Below are 22587 nucleotides of genomic sequence, written 5' to 3'. Positions count from 1 at the left end.
AAATATAGAGAGAAAAGGGTACCAATTAAAGTGCTATATATTAATTTATATTACTTATATTTATATTTAATTCTAACATCCTTGAAGTGAACTTGATACTTATCTATAAATTCAATAATCTCTTACAACATATTTTAGTGTACTGAAGGCACTGCATGAATTTACCTAAATTTTAAAAGTAATTCCCAGTGTTATCATGCTCTAAAGCAAATAAAATCAAGCCACAGGATGACAAAGACTACATATACTCCATTCTGCCATCTTTTATTTTGGAGGTAGGGTTCAAGTCATAAATGTTGATACTAAATGTATTACCAATTTTTATTCTGGTAGGCTAGTCAGTGACCTGTATTGTACTCTTAAAAAAAAGGGGGGAAATATAATAAGTGACTTCAGGTTAAGCATAGCAAAAACCAAGAACCAAGGTAATAAAAAAGGAGACAACAATGTAAGAAAGAGGGTAAAAAAATTCTCTACAACCTGGAGGGAAATCATCTTGAGGAAGCAAACCAGCACTCGTTGCAGAACCCTCAGAAGGCCAGGAACAGAAGGCCCCGAGCGCATGGGAGGGTGGTTGAGGGACGGGGTGACAATCGTTTAAATGAATAAAAACTGGTATAAAAGCGAGCATCCCAGAGCCTTTCCCCACAGTGCGTGGCCATCCCCACCGCAGTGAAAGACTGGAAGTGTACTCTCCAGGGGCTAAACATCTAGATACCCTAAAAAGCTTTACCTAAAAAAAAAAGAAAATATCTTGAGAGTATACTTGCTCAACTATGAAACTCTAAGCAAGATAAAAGAAGCTTTCTCAAAGAAGTGAGAAGCCATAACAATACTTAAGTGTCCATCAATGGCAAAGGTAGGTTATTCATCAGCAGTAGACAACTCCCACATAGACACACAGGTTTTTTTGTGCAATACACTTAAATACGACCAGACAGCAAAGTGTCCCCAGTCATTAGCGGAAAAGACTCTTACGTGAATGATATACACCAAAGAAATAAACTGGGGGGGGAAAAAGAAAGAGAAATCTCATAGAAAATAGACAATATTATTAACATGGTAAAGAAAGAAAAACTAAAGAAAAGTATAATTAATACCATCATAAATTTTTCATGTAAAAAATAAGAGCAGGGACTTTGCTTTATTCCCCGGTATCTCCTTGCTTCTGCATCAGAGTTCTCTAGAGTAATAAAGCCAATGGGATGGAGATATACATTTAATTATTTTAAGGAACTGGCTCACACAACTATGGAGGGTAACAAGTTCCAAGACCTGCAGGGCGAGCCAGCAGGCTGGAGAGCCAGTGGTACCCTCCTACTTCAAGTCCAAAAACATAAGAATCAGGAAAACCTATGGTCTAGCTCCAGTCTGAAGACCAACAGTCTCAAAACCCAGAAAGAGCTCCTGTTTCTGACTGAGTCCAAAGGCAGGAAAGAGCTAATGTCCCACTTCCAAAGCATTCAGGCAGGTGGAATCCTCTCTTTCTGAGAGGCTAGCCAAGCCTCTTTTATGCTAGTCAGGTCCTCAGCTGACTGGGTGAGGCCTACGCTCTGCTCAGCAGGAGAGCACCCCGCTTTACTCAGCTTACTGATTTAAATGTTAATCTCATCCGGACCCAGCCACACGGAAAAACCCAGAACAAGGTTTGACTGCACATCAGCACACCGCCAAGGCTTGGTCAAGTTGACACGCAAAATTAACCATCGACGTTTGCCCCCTCCCTCCTCCCAAAACCTCAGAAAACCAGAAAATGCTCTTCAAAACTAAAAGTATAATATCAAATAAAAATTTTGATAGCTATAGTGGAAGATGTTGAAGAAACCACTTTAAATAAAAGATTAAATGAGAGGAAAAATACATGAGAATGGATATGAAAATTAGAAAATGAATCCAGAAATGAAAAAAAATAAAAGGAAATTCCCGTAGAAATAATTCAAGAAAATTTCTCTGAACACATGTAAACACTCTTTCAGACTGAAAAGTGCACATAAAACACCAAACGTGATGAGGTCTAAACCTTCACACACACACCAAGGCCCATCCCAGTAACAAGATAAACATCTTTTAAAACAAAAATACTAAAAGTTGCTGGGGGGAAAAAAATTGGGGGAGACTAATTTTCAGCAACTAATATTTATATGAGTTTATATCCAAACAATCTATCAATGAAATGTAAAAGTTAAATAAGAGACATTTCGCACAAGCAAAATCTAAAAAATTCTATCCCTCAAGTATTCTTTCTCAAGAAATTACAAAGGCTGTGCCTCATCAAGATTAGTACAGACACCCAAACACCGTCCTCCACCCCAGTTCCGCTTTAATTTTCCCAAAGCACACATATCACCACCAGATCTTCTGCCTTTACCTTTGTTTTATTCTCTACTACATTCCCAGTGCTCAAACAGTAACCAACACATACCTAATAAGTGATTGGTAAATGCTGAATCAGTGTACTTTTAAAAAGAAGGCCATTATGGGACACAGGAGATAAACATTAGATTAGAGCATAAAAAAGAGAAGAAAAAAATTCTGGGTTGATCATAAAAGAAGCCTCCAGATAACAGCTTTCTACAGACCAAAAGAGTAACCAGTCCAGATTTAAAGAGGAAACCAGAGAACTCCAGGCACTATACTTCCAAAAAAGAAAACAACTGAACCAATAAATATAACAAGGCTGTGTTTGATCACACTGGTAGAAGTTTAGAAGGTCCAGTGAAAAGTTTAGAAATAAATCTGTGGAGGATGTAAAAAAAAATAAATAAACCAAAGGTAGAAATTATTAAGATAAAGAATGAGAGAAAAAGACAAGCAAGTAAAAGGAAGGAGGGAGGGAAGGTGGGAGGAAGGAAGGGTAATCATGGTATATTTTGTAGTTCTGCCATATAAATATTTACTTACAGTCTCACAATAGTAAAAATGCTAGCAATGATTTTAGCTAAATATTACGCTATAGCTGTACTGGAAATGATGGAAGAATGAAACAGAAAGGGAGAGCAATATAAGTCCTCCATGGTCATCTTCCCCATGGAAGACATGAGATAATGTCTTAAATAGAAAAATCAAAAAGTAGCTGTTGCATCATTTAGAAATATAAAGGCAACTAGCAGAGTCAACAATTAAGAGATTTGATTGTGGTTCCTTTCCGAAAGTAGAATCAAGGCGAAAGAAGGAGTAGGCAGGGACCTATTGGTTTTCAGTTTAAGTATTATACTATTACAGATTTGTGAAATGATATACATGTTTTGATAAATCATAAAATGTATATTATAAATCATGCTCTAAATGAAGAACAGTAAATAGAAAATAAAAATACACATTATTTTCTGACTGGGCAATAGGTATCTATCAAAAATTATTCTCAAATCTCTCTCAACAACAGCATAAGCATTCAATTTTCACAAACATGGACCACAAACCTACAAAAATATAAATGTATCATAAACTACTAAGAATTTTCCTTTTTTTAAAGTCAGTATTCTACATTCTACCAAATGAAATTAACTTCATTGCTATTGCCAGAAAAATACTCTCCTTTTTGTTATAAGCATCGATCTAAGGATCCAAACATAATTTAAATTTAAAGAACGGAAAAAATGAAAATTTGGTAACAAAAACCTAAACTCATATTAAACTATTTAATTTTTCTTATTTAAAAGTGTAAAAATTTAAAGGCTTGTGCTCTTCAAAATACCATCGTTAATACTTTAAGATGTTTCAGTTACACATGCCTTTGCAAAATAAATCCAATTCATCAGACACCGCTTCATTTACCCTCATAGATGACAGAAACACTACTAGGAGTCGAGGGAGAGGACCACAAAGGAAAGCTCAAATGAGGAAAAGAATGTATTAACACAGAACTGAGAGCCACATTATACACAGGACTAAAGGTCAAAACTAGAGAAAACTTGTTCATGTTCAAGATACAGTAATCTTAAGAGCTCAAAGTAAACTATCAAGAACTTTTCAACAGTGTTCGCGCTTTGTGTCAGCACTCTCTCAGCAGCATATCTCACACAGACTTGAGTAACCTCATACCCGGAAGGAATATACCATAACAGTGACGGGCAGGTCTTATTCCACTGTCTCCTTAGAGGGTAAAAGAAATCATTACATGAAATAGCAAAACAAAATATTGTCGCTTGGAAACTTTAGGTTTCAATGACTTCTGTAAACATATACTTCTAAAATGCACATTTTATTTGTACAATTATTATGGCTCAGTTTATAAATGAAATTTACTGCATATACAGATACCTACAAAGAGAAGAGATAAAAGAAAAAAAGTCTAATAAAGTTGGATTAGCAAATGATTCAGTTTTATAACTGTGTATTTAACAAATATTTTTTAATGTGTACTATGTGCAAAGAATTGAATATTGAGGAAGTAACTATTGGATTTACCAAATAAAGAATGCACATATTTAAAAATAAAAAAACCTGAGATAATGATAAAATCAATTATGTAATTACTATAAATATGGCTTTAAATTTATAAATAACCAATCAAAAACAACAATCCCTTGCCATTGTGTTTAAGCATATATTAAGCATATATTTTTGCATGTGCCTTTGAAAATATTTTTAAACATTTTCAGGAAAGACAATCTCCAGCCAATACTGACCCTTAAATAACTTCCAAACTGGAGTCAGTTTTGTCAAGATCTCTCACTACTCAACACAGAAAGCTGATTTCAAAATAAAGTGACAAAAGTTGCTGTAGCCCTTTCTAGCCACAATCTCTCAACAGATGATCATCATTAAGTTTATATCAGGGCTTCACATTCGGGAGCTACATAAATGTGTCCTATTAGTACATGGTCAGTCTGTTTGGCAACGCCAGTTCTCCAGACATATGGCAATTGCTGCCCTTTGAGGTCTGAAGTCAAGTCTTTAGGGAATCTCAAAGCCTGCACTGAAATTACAAGGAGTGTTCATTAGAGACTGCTGGAGAGGAAACATGAAAGACTTCCATTAAAACTATATAAAACAGCTAATTATTTTTAAAAGATTTTTAAACCATCTGATGTACTGAGCTACAATAAAAAGTATTTACCAACGGAATTATTTTTAAAAGCACTGCTTTCAGACATGAGTGCCAAGAGCTTTCTTCACCACCCGCCACCTCAACACACCTAACATTCGTTTCGTAAACATCAAGATTTTTAAAACGTGGGAGAGAACAAAATTATCTTATACCTCTAAATTCTTCCTATAGGTCACTGTAAACATTCATGAAATGAAGGTATTTTTTAGAAACAAAGTTCTGTTTTCTAAAATTAAGTTTTGAGTAATATATACCATTAATCTTAGGCAGATATACATATGTATTTCTTTCTAGACACCTCTTTATCCAAAAAAGTCTGCCTCTATTTCATTTTTACTCCACTTTAAAATAAGAATCATTTAAATGTTATAAGTACAAAATATGTTACTAGTCAAACTATGAATAGCATTTATCAGATGCTTTTATTGAAATTATTTGTAGACTCAAATGCTTAAAATTAAAAGAATGTCAAGAAATTGACAGTACAAAGAAGTCTCATGTCTTTCTCAGGATTTTGAAAAACATAAACAGCAAAGTTTCTAATTAATAATAGTTGCCATTTTAACTTTTTGAATGTGTAACCTTTTTAACTTCAGAGGACAGTTATTAAGTTTCACAACAAAACAATACTACTATGGAATTTTATTTCAGTAACAAATCTCCATAAAATGTAATATGAAGTTCATTAGTTTGCCTCAATCATTTCTTGAATTCACATATATGTTGGTTTCTGACAGCCTAATTCCAAAAAGCAATTACAACCTCAATCCATATGTAAAAAGATAACAGAAAGCAAGTACGTTAAACCAGTTTAAAAGAATAAAAATCTAAAGAAAACAGATTACGAATGATTTATATGAATGCCTAGTGCTGAAGTTAATTACAAGTAACCCAATAAAATAGTGCCTTTATTATTGTACAGCACGTAATAGCTCTAGATGTAAAAACCAGAACTCCTTCGGCTGACTTTTGCATGCCCAATCCCACAGCACACAACATTAAGAATTAAACATGTAGTAAATAAGGCATATAGAAAACAGCAGTTTTTAACTAAAAGCAGAAAAACTCTCCTGCTGTTTAACCATTTGGGGTCTTCCACTCTGAACAGTGATGACTGTAAACTGATACTATGTATTCACTGAGTAAATTCTTAATGTTAACATAAAGCGAGACTTCAATTTCAGTGTTCAAAGCTTTACATCAAATAAAAAATAAATATGAAATAGCATCACATTCATTTCAGCATTCAAAAGAAGCAAATAAGTTATCTTTTTAATTTTTTATTGAATGTATCTTTTATGTTTATGCTAAATGATGGTACTTTCAGCAGTAGAGTTTTCCACACCTCACACTGCACCCAGCTTTTACACAGCTTTGGTCCTGATGTTAAGCACATACTATCTAAAACACACACGCTGCAGGCTACAATAACATGTTACAGTTGTCAACGGCAACAACCTATAGCCAATCGCAGTGTCTTGGGTAAGGCCCTTCATTCCATGATGTTTCTGTAACTCTTCTAAATATTCATCAGTGTATTAATGAGATATTAGTTGACATCAACTTTAAGTATAATGCAAAAGTCCTAAGACACGATATGGATAAACTTCATCACGTAGGCCATTCTTTAACCTACAACAGTGGTACGATGAAATACCTGAAAAGCTAGTTTTGCTGCACAAACAAGTTAAGACTGATCAAACAATCAATGGTGCATCTCTCTGGCAGTACTTTATTCCTATTAATTTCACCTCCATTACAAATACATGCAACATTAGCTTACTTTGCTTTTTTTTCTGGGTCAGTAACTTCACAAATTGCTATTTGTCTCCTTGACTGTGGTGAAACACTTTACATCTCTACTTCTTTGAGTTCTTAACAGTACCTGATTCAATTTTCCATACAACATTCAAATGCTTGTCAAGGTAATAATTTAACACTGTTAATGAAAGAGGGAGGAGTAACCACACTAGGAACACTCAGATCTTCAAAAACATACTAGATTAGTTTCCCGAGTATAACAAATTGCCACAAATTCGGTGGATTAAAACACTAGCAGTCTCTTCTCTCACAGTTCTGGAGACAAGAAATCTAGAATCAGTTTCGCTGGGCCAAAAATCAAGATGTCAGCATAGCTGTGCTCCTGAAGGTCCTAGGACAGAATTGGTCCCTTGCCTCTCCCAGCTCCTGGTGCCTGTCAGCATTCCTTGACTTGCGGCGACATCACTCTCTGCTGCCACCTTCTCTGTGCGCCTATCTCTGATCTCCTTCTGTCCCTTGAGGGATACATATGATAGCACTCAGGGTCCACCTAGATAATTCAGGAGTATCCTCTCATCGAAAAATCCTTTACCACAAAAAAGACTCTTTTTCTAAATGAAGTAACATCCACGGGTTCCAGGTATGTGACAAGGATATTTGGGGGTAGCCCTATTTCAGCCTATCACACTAGAGAATCCAAACTAAAGCAACAGAAACAGCAGGCTGAAGAAAAGTAAACTTTACTATCAATTTCAAAAAAATCAGAAGAGTCAAAAGAAATAAAAACATTTTTTAAAAATTAGTATGTTATGGCAAGAGCTGGAAAAATTTTCAATCAAGTCAACTTCTCCTCCAGGTGCTGGTTCTCATAGTGATTGACTTGTGACTGGTTTTATTTTTGATTCCAGAAATTCAGTTTAATTTGCTACGTATGAAGCCTGTCAAGGTCCAAGACACTGAAAGCTGCACAGCTGAGCCACTGGAAACAAGTGGCTATCACAAAGAGTGACTTCGAACAATCCGCAGAAAGGCAGTGATAAGGCTGCCAATTGTCCCAATAAGTAAGGCAGCAGTCCAGACTTGAGGAGCTGGCTGATAAGAACTAGAAAACTTTTTTTTTTTAAATTCTCCCCCATTAGTTTGCTTTCTCACTGCCACTGACAAACCTTCTATTTTCTTCTTCAGATGACATTAGTAGCAAATATAGAATCCTATTCTCACACATTCGACTCATGCTTCAAAACAATAGGGATTCTTTGCAACGGATATGAATATGAGACAACTCTGCAATATCAAGCAAATGTATAAGCTTTCTTGAGTAAAGGAATAGATCTTTCCTCATAAAAAGAAATAAGAAACCAAAATTAAATTTGCTTCCACTTATGTAGTATCCTATAGCAAGAATAACCTGACAAACCAGCTGACCCAAAAAGACAATCTGCTGTTCTGTCTTCCAAATAAAGAACTTTCAAAAATAAATATTCACTATCAAAAAGAATGCACTGTGCATCTAGTATTTAGGACATTAGGGTGCATCTTTATACTCACTATACATAAAATCACATTGTACAAAGGAAAGTGTAAGAAGAATGTAGAGAACAGGTATAGGGTAAGGAGATTTGGGTTGTACATTATGACAACTACCCAGAAACTGTCATAATGTATATAATGCTTAGGTCAAATATCTGAATACTATTTACAAGGAAGCATAGAAATAACTATAAGCTAAATTAAAACCTCTGTTAGGAACCTTGAAAATAAGGAAGAGGAGTTTTAACCAAACAATATTGTAAACTACAGCTCCTCTTAGAAAGGAAACTAAAGTTGCCAGTATGTTCTGAAAGAGGGAAAAATCAACAGAAAGGAAAAGGCCAATTCATTAATTCAGGAATAAGCCGAATCAATGATTTTTACAGGAGGAATTTTCCAAATAATACTTCCTTTTGTCCCTTTCTGTCTCCCCAACTCTGACAGAACTGAAGTCATAAGGAACTTCATTGACAATGATGTATTTTGCAAGAAAACAAAAGTTGATAATCAATTATCTACACTGACTTATAAAAGTACAGTATTTCTCAACTATGGTAGCAAGAAAGGAGTGTTGAAAGTAATGTAGTAAAAAAATAAAAAGTTTTAAAGTATACAAAAGAGATCCTTAAGACAACAGTTACAGCAGTTAACGCCACAACGAGATCCATCTCACTTGTGCCCAGGCATATACCTCGCTGACTTTCGCAAACAGCTGTTACTAGGGCTGGCCCAGAAGACGGCGGAGCCCTGCCTTTGGGAGCCCCTGGAGAGTACGAATGTTACGCTTTAGCGCTGTCTACACGGGAAACACCCCAAAACTGCTCATCTCTTAGGTCTCTTCTAGCTCTAATATTCTATGTTTAAGACGAAAATGAACTGGAGGAGGTATATAACCGCAAAAAGAATAGAAAATAATGAAAAAGACACTGCAGAAAATAATGGTGAACCGAATTTATCAGTCAAAAATCTAAACAATCAAGTTAATTTCATAAAAAGAAAACAAGCGACACAGAAAAATACTGAATAAAGAGAGAGGATTTTGTGTGCTGTGAAAACACTTAGAGTCAGAATCTAATAACTCTAATTTATAACCTACTTTGCTCTATGGGCTGTTCTACATATATTTACATATATTATCCAATACAATCTTTATTACATCCATTTCACTCAATAAGACAGTGAGTCTCAAGCAAGTGAAGTAATTTGCTCACGGTTACTGAGTTAATAAATGGTACAGGGGAAAAACATTTCTTAGGATTCAAAAATCTATCGTCACAGCATTTTCCTGGCCTAAGCCACTTCCTAAGACCCTGTCCAAGGCATCTTTTCTTGTTGTTACCCATGGAGACAAGAGTCCAGCTCCAGCATCTGAAGAATTTACTACTAGAAAAACAAATATATAACCTTCAGGGTTCAAACCTTACATTTTGTTAACCCTACACGCATGCTTCTGGAAGTCCATATAATAAAACAGCAGCTTGACTGACATGAACTGCCTGCCTAAGTGATGCACAATAGATGGACTATATGTGCAATTGCTACTACATAATAAATGTCCCTTCCTAGATTATGCTATTATATACTAATTGTACATATCAGGGTACTAAATTACTACGTAAGTATTTGATCTCAGAGCCAGCTAAGGCAAACAATATAAGCACTTTCAACAGAAAAATTTAAGTCTGGATCCTAAGAACCCTGATTACTCTGACTAGAGTCCATTAGATTATATACTATTTATGAAAAATATATGCATGGGAATACAGCTGAGCCTTCACAAAATTATCAGAGTTTGATATTATACCAAAACAAATCAAAGCTTTCAACTTTTAACCTAGCCTTTCTATAACATTATACAGCTTCAGTATATTAATTTAAAGTAATAGAAAAAAAAAAGGACTAAGTAAAACCACACAGTGGTAGCTAAGAAACAGAGAGATCTACCTGTAAAACAAAAGGAAAATGTTAATCTTAGACTATTTCCATTCTTGTATTCCTCCTTTTTGCTCTCTTTCTAATCCCAAATTTAAAAGACCAGTTGTAAAACCCTAGGGTGCCAAATTAAAGCACACTTTATTTTCAGATGTCTCCATACTCTCGGCTGACTTCCTGTCAGGAAGAGTTCCATTTCACTGAATGCCCCAATCAGCAGGGAACTTGCAGAATTAAGTGCCAGTTGATATTACTTTGTTTTGCATTTACCACCCTTGAGAATACTGTTCAAAGATCCAGTTATATAGTCAGCGTGGTATCATCCTTCTGACTAGACTGCCAAGCCACAGGGTGTAGGACCAGTTACACAAAATTTACCTTAAAAGGTTGTGCTTTCTAACTCCTAGTGTGCCCGTGAGTCACCAGGATGCCGGTATTTCAGAGCAAATCCTGCATCTCAAGTTAAATTATGCTTCCCTTTGGTTGTAACAAAGCACTTTAACTTAATATTGGAAAGGTCTGCATTCAGATTCAAATAAAAACCAACTGATGTTCACTGGCCCATCAACTTAAATATTTTATTTTTAATGTTTTCGCTGTTGTTTAAAAGGCAAATGAATCCATTCTATATAAGCAAGTTATCTGTTATACGTTTTGAATTAAACAGAACCATAAAAGTTTTATAATATTAGTATGCAGTTATTAAACTGATTTCAGATACTTTAAAACTGTTAGCACATTTAAGAGTTTTCATGATCAGTTAATATACCTTGACCTTGAACTACCCTCTCCAATTTCCATGAACTTCCTGTCATGCTTCAAAGACATCTAGTTCCTTATAGTAAGGTCAACTATTTCTATTGTACTCAAAATTAAGGTAATTCTGAGCATTTCAGTATAAAACATCTATGCCTGCAGACTTTCTCTATTATAAGGATAAAGTGTTCACAGCAGCTCTAAGGCAAAACTAGGTGATTATACTAGAAGCTTATTTTTTTATCCTGATGTTACTCACTACCCTCATGATTCTCATCCATTCACAATCTAAAAAGGTCACAAGCACTGACAATAACAAAGTTCAGACACAATCAATTTACATTCACTAACTCTGTAAGTACATTCTAAGAATGAGGTATAAATATATCCGAAAGGAGGGATAACATTACGAAAAGGCTGAAATATTAAATTTTATTGATCCTAGTGGGATCATACTACATATAAACTGGTCTCAAAGAAGCGATTTGCCACCGAAGTCCTAGTTCCAATGGAAAAGGTAAGGCTGGTTACAAAGAAAATGAAATGATTTATATATAATGTATCCAAGTATAAGTTTCAACATTTCATGTACTTTGCAGACTGCTGCCATGCAAGCTCCTTTTATCACACAAACAGTAAGATTTTCACTTAATCATTACAGGAAATAGCTATATAATCAATTATGTCAAAATATTTCAATTTATTCTTAGAGCTAGATTTCCATAAATATTGTAAAAATACACACAGTGCAACATGCCTGGTTAAACTTCAAGCTGCTCTGAAAAAATACCACTATAGTCCATTCTAAATAGCTATCCCTTCAGAAACAACATATAAATTGGGATTTATGTCCAAATTAACCCAGAAAGGAAAGAGAACAAACGACTGAGATCATTTCTTCTAAATGAAGCAAAAGCAATCATTGTTTTATAAAGAAAATACTACCTATAATTTTGTGTATCTATTGATTTTCTTTAATCGCTGTGATGGAAAAAGCAGGGAACACCTGAAGCAGAATGCTAAAAAAGATTTTCTGCATTATTCATTGTCTCACTTCTGATGTAACAGCAGCTCTTCCCAAATTATATTTCACAAAAATTGTCCACACACACTATAGCCATAAAAATGATTGTGTGATCAAGCATACTAATTTTACTCCCGTTACAGATTCAACAATACACATTATTATATATATATATTTATGCACACACAGATATTTACTAAAGGCCTTGAGGGGCTTTACAAAAAAGAAACCTAATTGAATTTGAAGCAACATTTTCTAAACTTATTTATACCACTGTACGCTCTTTTCCATGCAATATCCATTATGATCACACAGTACACACACTGGAATTTGCTGTTCTGGAAAATCTGAAAAGTGAGAACTGATCAAACAAGCACATGGCCACCACAAATCCATCCAAGGACAATTAAAGATACTAGAAAGAGTAGAGAAAATGCTTTAGGAAATTTAGTATCTATAAATCCTGATGAAATTATAAAACATATAGATGGAACCTGGAAAAAATTAAGACTGAAAGTCAAAGGAGTCTGAAATGATGTATTCATAAAAAGAAAAAAAAGCATTAGATTAAATAGGAACTCACAGAGCTTTCTGTACTCCAGTATAACTACTCCCTGCCTTAAGTCCTGATAAAATTCTATGTTGTATTAGCATTATCTCTCTCTCTCACTAGATTATTGTCCCTTAAAAGGATGTTATCTTAAAAACACCCAATACATGCCTACTAAATAAAACAATAAATGTGAACAAATAAAACAAGCAGAAATAAAGAGGAGAACTCAGGGCAGATAAATTCACAAAGCTCTGTAGAAGAGAGAGCATTTGCACTAAGCCTGACAGAAAAAACAAAAAAATTCTAAAAGTTTAGTTAATAGCCTCATCATACTGCCGTGTTAACAGACTGATACTACAGGATTTCCTGATAGGTTAAAAAAAAAAAATGCATTAAGGAGGTTAAGAACATTTTTTTATATTTCTAATAAGCAACTTATACTCAAATTCCTAGTTTGTGGCTGAAAAAAAGAATCCTTTGTTTTATTTGTTGAATTATTTCTTTTAAAAAAACACAGCATTTTTGTATAGTGAGTTTTATTTAAACAGGTTGAAGTGTACCCTAAATACAGCATATTGAGTATCTAAGTGACACAATTAAAAGAAGTATCTCTCCATTTATATTAAGTTCTCCAGTAGGTAAAACTCACCCATAACAGCAGGAATAAAATCAGTGGAAACTTGAGGGGTAGAGGTTGATTGCAAAGAAGCACAGGAAACTTCCTGGATTAAAATGGTTATTACATGGTAGTGTATATGTGGAAATTCATCAAACTATGCATTTAAAATGTGTGCATATACAGTATATAAATTATGCTGTACCGAAGTTGTTTTTTAAAAATAGGTATATCTTATTAAGCCAGAGGAAAATTGAAAAATATGACCTTATTAATAAATGAATGACTACAGTATATAGTAATGACAAAACAAATGACTTAATAAAAATGAACATTTAGTGCACACTTAATGATACACCAAAGTATGTTGGTATTTCATAATGAGAAAGACCAAAAGCAAAAGCCCAAAATATGGTGATTTATGACCAATGTTACCATTCATTTAATATTTATACAATTATATAAACAATCTAACATTACATCTTAAAGAACTAGAAAAAGAACAAGAGCAAACTAAAGACAACAGAAGAAGAGGAACTCATAAAAATTAGACCAGAATTAAATGAAATAGAGAACAAAAAGGCTACAGAACAAAGTTAATACAACAAAGAGCTGGTTCTTTGAAAAGATTAATAAAATTAACAAATCCCTGGCTACACTCACTAAGGAAAAAAGAGAAAAGATTCAAATAAACAAAGTCAGAAATGAAAGAGAAGTTACCACTGACATCACAGATATACAAGGATCATACTAGAATACTATGAAAGACTACATGCACCAAATTCAATAACCTAGAAGAAATGGGTAAGTTCCTAGAAAGATATAACCTTCCTACACTGAATTGGAAAGAACTAGAAAATCTAAATATACCAATCAACAGTGAGAAAATTGAAACAACCATTAAGAACCTCCCAAAAAATAAAGTCCAGGACTAGATGGCTTCAAGAGTAAATTCTACCAAACATTCAAAGAAGATTTGATACCTATCCTTCTCAAACTCTTCCAAAAAATTTAAGAGGCAATACTTCCTAACATATTTTTTAAACATTTTATTTATTTATTTTTAGAGAGAGAGGAAGGGAGATGAAAGAGGAGGAGAGAGACATCAATGTGTTAGACAAAAATCAATCCACTGCCTCTCACATACCCCCAACTGGGGCCCTGGCCCACAAACCAGGCATGTGCCCTGACCTGGAATAGAACCAGTGACCTTTCAGTTCATAGGCCGGCACCAGCCAGGACCCTAACATATTTTATGAGGACATTACCCTGATAACAAAATCTGGCAAGGATAACACAAATAAAGAAAACTACAAAACAACATCACTGATAAACAAATGCAAAAATTCTATACAAAATATTAGCCAATCCAATACAACACTACATTAAAAAATAACTCATCGTGATCAAGTAGGGTTCATTCCAGGGGAACAAGGATGGTTCAAAATATGGAAATTGATTAATATAACATACCACATTAACAAAACAAAGGATAAAAATGACATGATCGTATCAACAGATGTAGAAAAGCATCTGATACAATATAATATCCACTATGATTAAAACACTCAATAAAGTGGGTATAAAAGGAAAATATCTCAATATAATAAAGGCCATATATGACAAACTCCCAACTAATATCATGCTCAATGGTGAAAAACTAAAAGTTTTTCCTCTAAAATCAGGAACAAGAAAAAGTTGTCCATTCTAACCACTTATTCAACATAGTGCTGGAAGTCCTAATCAGAGCAATGAGGCAAGAGAAAAAATAAAAGGCATTCAAATTGGGAGGAAAAAGTAAATATGTCACTTTTGCAGAGGACATGACTCTATATAAGAAAACCCTAAAGACTCCACCAAAAACCTATCAGAAACAATAAACGAAAAAAGTTGCAGGAAACAAAATCAATGTACAAAAATTCACTGCATTTCTAAATACTAACAATGAAATTTCAAAAAAGAAAAGAAAAAAAAAACTCCTTTTGTAATTGCAATAAAAAAATAAAATGAAGTACCTAGGAATAAACATAACAAAGGATGTGAAAGATCTTATTACTGAAAACTACAAAGCATGATTAAAACAGACTGAAGAAGATACAATGAAATGGAAAGATACTCCATGTTATGGATTGGAAGAATCAATACACTTAAAATGGCCATATTACCCAAAGAAATGTACAGATTTAGTGCACTCATCATCAAAGTCCTAATATCATCTCTTAAAAAATAGAACAAAAATCATCAGCTTTGTATAAAACCACAGAGGACCCTGACTAGCCAAAGCAATCCTGAAGAGGGAGAAAGAAACAAAGCTGGATGTGTCACACTTCCTGATTTCACAGTACAATGCAGAGCTATGACAAAACAGCATATTGGCAGGACAACAGGCACAAAGACCAATGGAACAGAATTGGGAGCCCAGAAATAAAACCACATGTATATACGAAAATAATTTTTGACAAAGAAGCCAAAAACACACAATGGAGAAAAGAAAGCCTCTTCAGTAAATGGTGGTTGGAAAATTAAAAAGCCATATGCAAAAAAATAAAAGTTTGTCCCCATCCACAAAGATTAATTCAAAATGGATCAATGACCTAAATATAAGATCTAAAACAATAAAGTAAATAGGAAAAAACATAGGTACTAGTCTTATGAACTTTGGTTGTAGAGAACATTTTATGAATTTGAGCCCCCCACCCCCGACCCGTGTGGCTCAGTTGGGTGGGCATCGTCCAGCAAAGCAAATGGTCACTGGTTCAATCCCAGTCAGGGCACAGGCCTGGGTTGTAGGCCAGTCCGCAGATAGGGTACATGCAAGAGGCAACCAATCGATGTTTCTTTTACATGTTGATATTTCTCTCCCTCTCTCTCTCTCTCTCTCCCCCTTCCCCTCTCTCTAAAAATACATTTTTAAAAATCTTTTTAAAAAAAATTGACCCCAAAGGCAAGGGAAGTAAAGGAAAAAATATGTAAATGGGACTATCGCTATCAATCTAAAAAGCGTCTGTAGAACATGAGAAAACTACAACAAAACAAAAAGGCAACCAACAGAATGGGAGATGATATTTGCAAACAACAGCTCTGACGAGGGGTTAATATCCAAAATATATGAAGAACTCACACAACTCAACACCAAACTAAGAAACAATCCAATTAAAAACGGGCAAAGGACCGGAAGAGACAATTCTCCCAAGATGACACACAAATGGCCAACATATATATGAAAGATGCTCAACTTCACTAGCTACTGGGAAAATGCAAATCAAAACTAAAATGAGGTACCACTTTACACCTTTTAAAATGACTATTATCAACAAGACAAGTAATAACAAGAGTTGAAGAGATTGTGGAAAAAAAGGAACCCTCATTCACCGCTGGTGGGAACGTAAGCTGGTACAGCCGCTGTGGAAAGCAGTCTGCCGCTGCCAACAAATGCTTAAGAACAGAGTTAACACATGACTCAGCAATCCCTCTTCTGGGTATCTGAGAAACTCAAGAACATTTATTCACAAAAATATATGCACTGCTATGTTTATTGTAGCATTATTTGCGGTGACCAAGGCATGAAGGCAACCAAAGTGTCCTTTGATGAGGATTGGTTAAAGAATGTGGGGCACATATATACTACGGAATACCATACGTTCATAAGAAAAGACAAAATACTATCATTTGCGACAAAATGGATGGGCCTTGAAAATATTATACTATGAAAAAAAGTCATCGGAAAAGGCTAAGAACAATATGATTTCACTCATACATGGAATATAAAACTGAAACTCACAGACTCAGAACACAGTACGGTGGTTACCAGAGAAAAGGGGGTGAGGCTAAAGGGTAAAGGGGGCCAAACATATGGTGACAGAAAATGATCTGACTTTGGGGGGTGGGCACACAGTGCGATACACAAGTCATGTATCATAGTAATGTGCACCTGAAACCTCTATGATCTTATTAAACCGTGTTCCCCAATAAATTTAATTTAAAATAATATTTATACAATTATATAAATATTTTAACAGTAATTATGCTGGATGTTGGAGATACAATAGAAAACAAAACACAGTTCTTCAAGAAACTTCCAGTCTAATGGGAGAAAAATAAAAATCACAGGCAATTTAATAAATGAAGTTACGCTAATATGGGTCCGTGAATCCTTTGGATGAACACCTCACTTAGGCTTAGAGCCATGGGAAGGAGAGGGGTCAAAAACCTTCCAGAAGAGAGTGCAATTGACCTGGGGAGTGACTTGTTATTCCACAGTCCTTGGGCAGCCATTGTGTGCAGGGGCCACCGCTGGGTACTAGGTGTCCTTCAACAGGGTGAACAGAAATAGCTATTATCTTCAGAGTCCTAGAGTACCAAGAAGGGTACTGACAACCAAAAAAATAATCAACTAGCCCATGTATACTTCAAGTCTGTGGTATATTCTATGGTGAGCACTAAAGTGAAGACAAGCAAAAAGGCATCAACTATAAACATGATAATCTGAGAAGAGAATAATTAAGCTGAGTTCTCAATGATGAGAAGCAGCCAACAATTAGCATCACCAAATTTGAAGGAGGGAGATGTTAGGGAAAGAAAAAGCATATACCAAGACATAAAAACATGATGGCAGATCTGGGTAACTTTAAACAGTTCAGCATAGTTTGAGAACAAATATAAAAACAACGTGGCAAGAAACGGGGCCCACATGGTAAAGGTACCTAATAAGGTAGGATACCTTGGTGCCACAGTACAGAGCTTGTTTGCTTCCCACCCCACCTTGGTTGGTTAAATTATTTACTTTTCTCAAAATACTCACCACAACTATAAAAGGAAAAGGTCATGAAATAAAAAGTCGAGAGCAATAATGGTAATGTCACATAGTTAGAAGGGATAAATTCAAAAAGAAGGAAACCAGAATTAGAGAAATTATAGGGGAGTGGAGAGAGAAATATTTTCTATCAAGATTCAAAAAGAAAAATTTCCAAAAAATTCAAACACTGAAACAAAGGGACCATAAGAATGGCACTATCTGGTTCTTATTATGAATATTATCATTTTTAAATTCATAATTCAGAGGTATAGAAGGAAACCCTTGAATCACAAATGACCAAACCTTACATCATTACCTTGGTGTAAAGGAAATATTCCCCAAATAACAACAATCTACATGTTTTGATGAAAAAAAATTTTAAAGAAAAATCAGACTAACACGGTATTTTAAATTAACTTTTGTTGCTGATTAATTACTCAGACAGGATGCCAGCCCAGACTACATGGTACTTCTAGTTTTTCTATATACTCTACGCATTTCTGATAAATGGGAAAAGAATAGATGACCTGGCAGAAGGCTCAGACAATAATATGTGATTTACAGGACATGAATGCAGCTACCATAAGATTTATCTGACAGCCCTCTCCGATAGTGGACTGTTGAGTATCCGATGGAATGATTTCTAGTCTAGAAAGTCTACTACTGAGTAGCCATACACATTATTTATTTATTAGATGTTTTGGGTTGAAACCATTTTTAAATGATGCACTTCACAATGCACAGTCATAAATTTAGCTTTAAACCCAAGAAGGGAGGTAGTGTTATTGGAATGTATGTCAGACTGAATTAGGATGAGCAACGCAACGCTTTTATAAAGTGGCCTTGAATGCAATGTCAATTCTTTCAAAGATGATATTAATGTCAAATGAGCAAGATACAAACACTTTACACAACACTAGAGTAATATTACTTCAACTATTTAACATTTTCTTTAAATGCATATAGATTTCTATGAAGTTTCTACATGTACACAAGAAATATCAGGCATAAGTAAGTTACATGCTTGTGAAAAACTGAATCTGAAATATAGCTGAGAAGTTGTTCAATTTTTTTCTGTGCATTAGAGAGTATACAGTTTCCTAAAGAATGTATACTGTCTTATTTTAAAGAAGATATAAATCATGTGCTGGAGCTTAAGTACTTCTTGAATTATTTTATATGGACTTCGATACATGAATAAACCAAATTTAATAAACCTGTGTGTGTGTTTATCTTTACTCAGAAGTATTTTAAGAAAGCTTTTCAAATCTAAATAATAACATTTTGCCTTAATAATGTTAAAACTTAAATGGGATAGAATGTGAGATGGTTTCCAATCAACATATTAATGAATGAGTGGATACTGAAAAATATAATCCTAGTTGAAGCTTTAAGAAAATATATAGTGACCTGTTTGGTCTTAATGACAGCAAAGCAAATGTGATCATTTCCTCATTTCTTAAATTTAGACTCTATACTCTCCTTTGTAATAAAATGTGGATAATTTTTAGCACCTTGTTAAAAAGAATGCAAAAAATTAGTTCTGAATGAATTCAGGAAAAATAATCAAAAGATGGCTGATTGTCATGAAATTAACACCAACTAATTTGTAAAGTTTTAAATCAAATTTGCAGATGTTAAGTTCATAAGCATATCCCATTATTTATGTGATTAAAAAAGAGGTTTTGACCTGATCTTTCGATCTTTGGCACTCAATCCTCTCCATCTCCTCTTAAAAAATTAATTAAAATTTTAGCAAGATGCTAGCTTTTCACTTCCCACCCTATCTCAGACTAAGAAAAATTATCAATCAAACTCAAGGCATCCCCACCCAGTATCTGCAAAATGTCGACTTCAAATTCAATTTCATATCTCTTAAGCTTTCATGTGGAAAAAGATAGTTCACTTCTTAACAAAATAAATCACTTTTGCGATTGCCAATCTGACCTCTTTGAATTAGGAAAATTCAAAGTGAAAAATGTAATTATCACCCTGGAACAATCTGTATACATCTGGAGCTAATTCTGGCTTCATTTTTCACATCGTTTTTCACACTGTGCTACATCTTAGAGAGATGCCATGGAACTTTTGAAGAACTCATAAAAAATGTGAAGGACTTCAAATAGCCAATAATGTATTTTACTCAAACAAAAACCTTGAAACTGACTTTTGCAACTTACTCTACTAGGTGAGCTTCGTACTGCATCTGACTGGATTAATATTAAACAGCACTGTGATATACATGACAAATAGATATATTAAAGCATGCCATTCTTTATCTTTTCAGCTACTGCATTCAAGTATATAATGTACTATATCGGAAACAGCTTTCCTGTGTCAAGAGCACACTCAATTCTTCTACACTAAAAAGTGAAACTTATGATCAAAATTCATTGTCCTGTGAAGAAACATCCAAACCTCTAAGTGCATTCTTCTTAAAAGTAATTTCATGTCAGTATAACAATGGCATATAGTAATTTCCCTCCAAGAAATAATCATGCAATTGTTTCAATTCAAATTACTTAATAAGAAATTTTATTCAGTTAGCTTCTAAAGAAATGGAGTTTAAAAGATTAAATTATAAAAACATGAATCTCACTAAATCTAAGAATAATAAGCCCACTAGAAACAAAACTACTTCTCACAAGTTCATTATAAAAATCCATTAGGTGTAATCTCTAGAAGTAATTGTTCTTACTGCATTTTACTGACAATGCATAGTATTGATTTTTCACACCTTCTATGATTCTTTAATTTGTATTCATGAAATGTCCATCAGCACAGTCTAAATAAATTTGGCAATATAGGCACTAAAATGAATAAATCGATGCAAAGAAACATTAATTTTGCATTATCCTTATTCGTCAGGCAAGTAAACCATGGGAGTTGTAAATGAAGGTCAAAGGTTTTGAAATGGGTCAGAACCCTTGACCTCTAGACCAATACCCTTCCTATTAAAAAAGGCTATTTTAAAGTTTTAAGTAGGGGAATTTACTACCAGCAAGATATCATTTTTAAAAGACTACAAAGAAAACTCTCAATAAAAACATTCATCTATTTAATTGCAAAACAGAAAAGAAAACATCTCAGGATACATTGTTTTTATGTAAGTTTAAAAAAAAATCATTTAAGTTTACCACAGGAGGTATAAGGTTTCTGAACACTGAAAGTAATTTTGCTTTTAGGAATTTATTTACTACATCTTATGATGGCTGCCATAGTTTGTTGATGTTTTCCCAAATCTACTCTGCATGTCAAAAATAATTAGCAATGACAAGAATTCAAAATTATTTATCACTCCTTTTATAACCTCTGCACAAAAGGGAAGTAAACCCATTATTCCCAGGGGAGTCAAAAGTGGCACTCCACAAGGTACACAAGTCAGTCTGTTTCTATAACTTCAATACACGCAGCAAAAAAAATCAGCCATTTCAAGATAATTTAATCTGAACATTTTTAATGTGACCCTAAAAAGCTGTTTCTATTTCACCTATCCAAGTAATCTCACCTCTGACTTCAAAATTATCAGCTAGTTATCAAAGACTAAGAGTAACCCTTTTGCAATAACAAATAACATTATTTTTAAACTGCAAACTCAAAACTATTATAGCAAAAATTTCTCATAAAACAATTAAAACTTCCTTGCAAAGTAATTCATGTTATTCTTGAATTCAACATTATTTTTGTCACTCACCTGTGAACATAGTAGCATAACCAACTCCACAACTGAACTACTAGACTTCATGCAAACCAGACCTATTTTGAAGAGAATTTAAAAATAAAATTACAAAGTAAAAAACAAATGATGGATTTATTTTTTATATAACTTCACCCAAATTGTGTTTAAAATAAAATTTAACATATCTGGCTAAGAACCAAAAACATACACATTTGATCATATGAGTAAATAAGGTACTTTGTAATTACTTTAAACTTGGCATCAAACCTACCACAATTTTTAATAAACTATTTCATTTTGGCTTCCAAACTACTGAAACATTTATTACAACTTCATATATAATATTTCACGATACTCATAGAAATGTGCACAACATATGCCATATTGATCAATATCATCTACATTTTGTTTGGAGAGAGTTGATTGTTCTACATGCAGAGAAGGGAAACGGCTCCCTGACCTTTGCTTTCTCCACCACACTCTCTCCCTTCAACCCTCTAGCTATCAATCAAGTTTCCATTTTGTTTCATGGCAGCAGACATCCCAAACACTCTTATTAGTACCTTGACCTGTGACCTCACACTAAACCTTAACAGAAGTGCAAGCCGTTGTCTGTTATATATTCTTGATTTCTTATAAATAAATTCATTTACATTTTCTCTTTTATGTTTCATTCGGGTTCACCAAAATATCTCAACTAAGAATTGCTATACAATTATCTAAAGAATTCTTTAGTTTTATTACCAATAAAATCTAAAGTAAATCATTCAAAGAATATTTTATAACCAGCATCTTAAAAAAGCAATGCCAACAATTAAAAAAACTAAATTACTACATCATATTACTAATAATCAGAAAAATTATAATTTTTATTCTCTATTTTTATAGGCA

General features: G+C 34.0%; 1 protein-coding gene across 2 annotated transcripts in view; it reads right to left on the bottom strand.

Moving 5' to 3' along the window:
• The window catches only part of LRBA (LPS responsive beige-like anchor protein), a 520386-nt gene that overhangs the window by 351761 nt on the left and 146038 nt on the right, over positions 1–22587 (bottom strand). For both annotated transcript variants that reach the window (XM_054562615.1, XM_054562626.1), the window contains exon 34: positions 21712–21773. In XM_054562615.1, coding sequence (XP_054418590.1) covers positions 21712–21773 — 62 coding nt within the window. The remainder of the gene's footprint in view (positions 1–21711; positions 21774–22587) is intronic.

This window comes from Pteronotus mesoamericanus, unplaced genomic scaffold (assembly GCF_021234165.1).
Source record: "Pteronotus mesoamericanus isolate MK-2021 breed Mesoamerican mustached bat unplaced genomic scaffold, CSHL_Meso_final contig_163, whole genome shotgun sequence".
Lineage (NCBI taxonomy): Eukaryota > Metazoa > Chordata > Mammalia > Chiroptera > Mormoopidae > Pteronotus > Pteronotus mesoamericanus.
Note: the sequence above shows the minus strand (reverse complement) of the source record. Positions and strands in the feature narration are given on the sequence as shown.